This window comes from Epinephelus moara, chromosome 2 (assembly GCF_006386435.1).
Source record: "Epinephelus moara isolate mb chromosome 2, YSFRI_EMoa_1.0, whole genome shotgun sequence".
NCBI lineage: Eukaryota > Metazoa > Chordata > Actinopteri > Perciformes > Serranidae > Epinephelus > Epinephelus moara.
Genome location: NC_065507.1, coordinates 24,260,603 through 24,267,294, shown reverse-complemented (window position 1 = coordinate 24,267,294; position 6,692 = coordinate 24,260,603). Strand labels below are relative to the sequence as shown.

The 6,692-nt window shown below is 37.8% G+C and overlaps 1 protein-coding gene across 1 annotated transcript in view; it reads left to right on the top strand.

The window, feature by feature from the left end:
• Positions 1-617: 617 nt before the first annotated feature.
• dhx36 (DEAH (Asp-Glu-Ala-His) box polypeptide 36) overlaps positions 618-6,692 on the top strand; it is a 34,216-nt gene continuing 28,141 nt past the window's right edge. Inside the window, exons 1-4 of the mRNA XM_050068277.1 lie at positions 618-1,099; positions 5,409-5,563; positions 5,729-5,842; positions 5,987-6,197. Of these exons, the coding sequence (XP_049924234.1) occupies positions 851-1,099; positions 5,409-5,563; positions 5,729-5,842; positions 5,987-6,197 (729 nt within the window). The 5' untranslated portion in view covers positions 618-850. The remainder of the gene's footprint in view (positions 1,100-5,408; positions 5,564-5,728; positions 5,843-5,986; positions 6,198-6,692) is intronic.

Here is a 6,692-nt window from a genome sequence, read left to right as displayed (position 1 = left end):
ATCCATGAAGAAAGCTTACAATAGCAGAGTCATCAGCATACTTACGGACAAATCTTGATGTGTTATTACCCTGACATTTGTTTATATATAAATATAATAAAAGAGAAGAAAGAACACATCACTGAGGGGACCCAGTAGAGGAAAAATGGGTCCTGGACACTGTCCTGTCAACACAGACCCTTTGAGACCTGTTCAATAAGAAGTTAATGAGCCAACACAACACTAAAGTGTGTAAATTGAAATTAATTAAATTAATAAAACATTTGAAGCGAGGAGTTGGGACTGTCCTAGTGAAGACTATAAGAGGATTACTCATCCAGTTACATTTGCTAAGAGATTCACTTTTCAGCAGTGTATGCCTATCTGTTATTCCAAATAGACATTTAATGATGACTAATGTTATGCTTTTAAGTAAGGTTTCAAAATATTAACATTTACTTGTGGACTGAGAATAATTAAATATCAAAATTACGAGTACTACCACGTCTCCTGATGTTTGTAGTAAGGATTCCGAACTACATGAATGAGGAGAAGTGGGGGCGGGGACAGGAAGAGCGAACAACCAATCACAGAGCGCTACGGTATTTTCAAGCTGCTGAAAGTTGTGACGTCGATTCTGTGCGACATGCCGGAGAGACGACAGCATCCCCTGAATGTGGCTGCTGTATGAGTTAAATAGTGAGACAACATTTGAATTGTATGTGTTCATCAGTAAATGAACTGCCAGTAGCTACGTAAGTGTAGCCTCGTTTATTTAACTTCACTTCCTGGTCCATAAAGTCGCCCAAGCATTAGTGAGAAGCTAGAACGTTAGCTTCCGGTGCTACCACCGCTTGTTTCTGACTGCGGTATGAGTTATGGATATGGCGGTGGAGGTGGGAGAAGAGGCAGGAGAGGAGGTCGGGGGCACAGGGATGGGAGCAGGGAGAGATGGGACAGAGGAGGAGGGTCGAGAGGACACAGCTCCGACTTCGACCAGGACCGAGGAGGAGGAGGTGGACAACGGGACCGTCCTCCTCCTCACCTGAAGGGACGTGAGATTGGTCTGTGGTACGCGAGATATGGAGCCGTGAGGAAGAAGCAGGCTGACCGGAGATCGGTAAGGATTGTGTTTGGTTGTATGCTGTTGCACCATGTGTTGAGCTGGGCAGGGTGTCAGACTATTAGAAACAGAGATGAGGACCTTCAGCACAGATATGAGACAGTAAAGTTAGGCTACATAGAAGGTGACAGATCCTTCATCACTGAGGTATTAACCTCTGCTAAAAGTATGTCTGACCTCTGAACTCAGCTATAACCTGCAAACTGTGGGGCATATGCCAATGCAAAGTGTATTGCATGTGCAGGATTGGCTCTGTTTCATCTAACTGTTTTGTTTTTATGATGTCATCAGAGCTTAAGTGGTCCATCCCAACAATAACACACCGTGGGAAAACTGGGAAAGTGTAATACATTTAGTGGGTTTTGAATGAGCATCGAAAGTAGGGGTGTCAAACATACAGCCCGGGGCCAGAACCAGCCCGCCAAAGGGTCCAATCTGGCCCTCTAGATGACTTTGCACACCTACTGTTGATGCACACATGAAGGCTAAGAGGTTTCAGGATCAAGTTAAACAGTGAGCAGATACTTCATGTAGAATACAACCTCAGAGGCTTTTCCACTCTGACCTGAACACAGCTCTCTGAAATAACAATAAGTACCCTGCTGATACGGCACTGACAACACTTCAGATTGTAAGGCAGGGGATGACTTAACATGCTTCTTCAATAGCACCCTCTTTAGTTGGAAATAATGAAAAAAAATCACATAATGAAAATGAGTAGCAGACTGACTGAGTGTGGAAAAACTAAGACATACTGTTGAATTTGCACATAGTTTTTCTGTCCTCTTTGTTTGGTAAATGGATGAACGTTTTGAGAATGAAAGAAAAATTTGAAGAGGTTGATATTTATAGGTTATAATGCAGTGGTTTTACTGGTCCGGCCCACTTGAGATCAAATAGGGCTGGGTCAGTGACAAATAAGGGTTGGCAAGATGAGCAATTCAGAAATATCTTCAAAAATAGTTTTCAAAGCATGTATCAGATTTGTTAAAATGTACATTCTGTATTTTTGTTGGTTTTATGTCAATTGAAATGACATTTGCACCATTTTTTATGAAAAGTAAGACTGAATGCTCCTGAAAATGTCAAATGACGTAACCACGAAATATTTTATCCACCTACAGTAGATTTAAGTGTACTTATAAAAAACTTTATTTCAAAAGCATTAAATTGAAATGAGATATTTTTGGAGTATTTCTATATTTAAATTTTAATGCATTTTGGCAATACTGAGCAGGACATTTCCTAAAAACACCCCTTTTTTTCTAAATAACGCGTGACAAATTATGTAAAATTTGTTAAAAAACACAGGGCCGAATTCACAAAAGGATTGTGTGGCTTTTGCGACCGCTAAACCGGTAAAAATAGAGCAAACAGATACGGTCTAATTCACAAAGCATGCGCAGAGGGTGAAATGCTCCACTAACTGCCCTGCCAAGCAGATTGCGTCTCGGTGCTCCGGTGTTATTTGCACGTATTTAAATGAGGTAATATGCATATATTTGGCGGAAAAAATGCCCCTTTCTATGCAAATGAGCCTCAGCGTGTTTGCGCTGGTATATCATTAGCGCAATATCCTTTGTGAATAGGACGTTAAGACGGAGCAAACTGCGGGTGCAAGTGAAGTGCAATTCAAGGTGCTATCAGCGGCCGCAGTTCATGCTTTGTGAATTCGGCCCACAGTGTTGCACTGCAAAAGTGGATTACATTTATTCCACATTTTACTCCACATTTATTTTCCTGTATATAATCATATTTTTATGAAAAAATACCTGTTACACCAAATGACACTGGGTTGTGTCAATTGGTGTAACAGGTATTTTTCATAAAAATATGATACACTGCCTGACCATGTTCCTTCTACAGTCAAACACCACTGCTTGGTGAAGGAATTAACACTGAAAATCAAATATGACAGTCAACAAGGTTAAGTGAACTTGTTTTTTTCATGTTATTTCAGTTCAGAAAAAAGAACATCTGACAACAGTGAGCTAATTTCTTCTACTGTAAATTCTTTGCTGAAAAAAAAAACATTTTACAATCATGTTTCATTTTAAAATTTAACTCATGTTTTGTATCTTAAGTTCTGATAAGAAAAAAGTCACCTGACAACAACTCATAAGGGTGAACTGGTCTACTATTGTGAATACGGTTGATAAAAATCTAATGAGAGAGAGAAGAGAAGAGAGAAGTTCAGAAAAAGGAACAGCTGACAACAATTAACTAATTTCTTCTACTGTAATGTTTGCTAACAACAATCATTTAATTTTAAAATTTAATTCATGTTTCATGTTTTGTATTTTAAATTCTGATAAGGGAAAAAGTCACCTGACAACAACAACTTGTAAGGACGTAATTGGCCCTTGCTGCACATTAGCATTCATTAGCATTCATTAGCACTCTATGACGAGCCACTTTTTCCTCGTTTTTTTTTTTTTTTGTTGTTGTTTTTTATTTGCACACAAGAAAAAGAGTACAGGATGTCAATAAGAAGAAACAGAATACATACAGTATTGACACATATAAAAAACGATGACTTAAAAGAGAAAAAAAAAGTGTGCGGGAGAAGCCAAAAGAAAACCTTTAGGGCTTGGCCCTCCTAGAAACTGGCATCTAATGGGGAAAATTGATTTTATTTATTTAGTTTGATTACTTTAGTTTTCTATAAATGTATCATACATTAGTAATGAAATAGCAGAGATGTAAGTAATTGTATTTTACAGACAGAAATTTTAATGTTTGAGTAACATTTCTACTTTAAATGAATTATTGGATTTTTAGGTATTTTAAAGCTACTGTACAAGTTCAAAATAAGTTTTTTTTAATAATACATCTTTAATTAGCATCATAAACTACTGATATCTAACAAATTACTATCATAAACTGCTGATATTTGACATAATTGCCTATAACAGAAAGGCTCTTAATAGGAGTCAAATTGGCGTAACCGGTTACACCATTTGACATTTCATTTTAAAATCAAATTTGACAGGCATTGCCATGGACACCTGTGTAAGCACATGGCCTTGGTCTCAAGATTTCAAACATAATTTTTAAAGTAAATATTCATTTTAATGATTTTTATGAATTATTAATGTTTTTCTAGGGTCATACCATTTGACATGTAAACGTACCGAACCTGAGTCTAAAAACATCAATTTAATAGTAATTTTAAGAGATTCTAACCTTGTCATGCAGCAGTTGTGATCATCAGAGGTCCTTCTCTGCAATACCATTTCCTGTCACATGGCCTTCTTTACAATATTAACAAAACGGCCTCTTAAATGGTGGTTACACCACTTGACACTTCATGTAGTTTACTTGACTTTCATGATTCCCCAAATTAAATTTCATATTTAGAACAATTGCATTCCATTACCTTTACTGAATATAAAAAAGTAATAATTTAAAGATCATGCCAAACTAGTTGATATGGTGTTTTATTGAGAATTTTAGTGTTTTTAAGCAAGTTTAATTATTTGGTGCAAGTTTTTATGGTTAAACCACTTAGACATTTTTGCCATTATCCTCTATTCTCTCAAAATGTATTAAAAGCATAAATTTTATACTGGATCCACACAAAATTAAAGTTTGTAAGTTAATCATACATTTATTTTCAAATTTTAACCCTTTTAAATTTGACTAAACCATATGAACACAAAAAAAAGTAGCGTCACGACATTGACCCAGCTATATGTGGCCCATGAACTAAAATGAGTTTGACACCCCTGATCTTAAGTCTGAGGTGAGAATTATTTTCAACCCTTAAAGCAAATAAAGTTAAAATATATAGCACTGAAGTTAAAATAGACATTATATGGAGCTAAAGGAGCAAGCAATCCTTCAGCTGACACTAAAATTAATATGTAATAATGCATGTGACAGTTACATAGATGTCACAGTTTCAGAAGGATTCAGTGGGATTTTTCATTGTGATAAAATAACATTTGCTGGTAGTGGTGCAGTGCTTATCATTGTCACCTCACAGCAAAAGGGTTTCAGGGTTCAAACTAGCCCTTCTAACTGAAGCCCATAGGTGTGAATGTGAGTGTGAATGGTCGTCTGTCTCTATGTGTCAGCCCTGTGATAGTCTGGCGACCTGTCCAGGGTGTACCCTGCCTCTCGCCCAATGTCAGCTGGGATAGGCTCCAGCCCCCCTGCCTGGTGATCCTTAACAGGATAAGCGGTTACGGATAATGAATGAATGAATAGAACACTAATAACATCTCTTTAAGCCCCGGTGTCACCTTTGGTTTGGCTAACTACAAGGTTACGGCTGAACTTTTCTCTCTCCATGTTTGTGCAGCGGGCAGTGGTCCAGATGGATGAGGCCAGGGAGCAGCACATTACCAAGCTGCTTAACTCTGTCCAAAATGAGCCTGGTCCAAGGAGGGACAGCAGGGATGCGAGACCCTCCACGTCTGACAGCTGGCAGGCGGCTGCCAATAGCAGTGGTCATTGGTAAGAACAGCCTGCAAAGCTTTTCCGCTTTCGACTTGCACTGTGTAATTTTGAGCTTACAGTAAAGAAAATGGGAAACCTAGATAGGATCAATGTGCCTGGAGTGTCAATTATTCTTTCAGCTGCGGCTGCTGACACAAGTTTGACTCTAATTTGTGCATACAGTTACTTTGATGGGGATTTGCCTGAAGAGGAAAAGCTGAAGGTTGAGCTCAAATCTGAGGAAGAGGAGGAAGAAGTCACTCCAGGCCAGAAGAAAGCAACTCACAAATCACAACGGTAACTTTGAAAGCAAATCTGATGCTCCAAAAATATAGTTTAATATTTGATTGTGCTCCATTGCCACAATAACAGAACAACCAGTATTCTCTGGTGATTCACGATATTGATAATATTAACACACTTTTTTGTGTTTTTGTTTAGTTACTTCTCTCAGGCAGCTGTTAAGGATGAGCCTCCAGACACGTGGGATGAAGAAGAAGAGCAGGAAAAGGAAGAGAAAGAGAAACTGAGAAGGAAGGACAAGGATGTGGAGTTCTTATTTCAGGAAGTAGTCAGAGACAGTTCACTGGATGAGCGTTTAAAGAGAGATTTGGAGAGCAAGAAATCAGATCTAAAGTACAGAGAAATGCTGGTGAGTACAATGATCAGTATCAAGTTTTCTATATACAGCAGAAAGTTAAATCTTCTAACATACCTTTTATTGTTTAATGCTTTGTAGGGCATTTCTCTGATCATTCACACCAGAGAATTTTGTTGGTTTGATGTACAACCTAACTTATATTTTTTCTTTAGATAAGACCCATGTCATCCTATTCAAAAAGTCACAGGGTGATCTCTTTAAGGGAGACTGGGTTCATAAAGCAATGAAGTATAGAATATAGATAACAGTACAACAAAATGATATCTGGAGATTTTGCAGGGCAGAGAATATGTGTCTTAATAATAAATAATACATGGCAGTTGGTTTGCAAATATTTGTTGCTGTGCAGGCTGCTCTGAGATTTACAGGTGAACAGGTGTTTATGTTTATAGACCTAAATAGTTTAATACACGAGCCTAATACAGAGTAAGGCTGGACAATATGGTGAATTAATATCTAGCAAATACAAAAATATCTTCATAATAT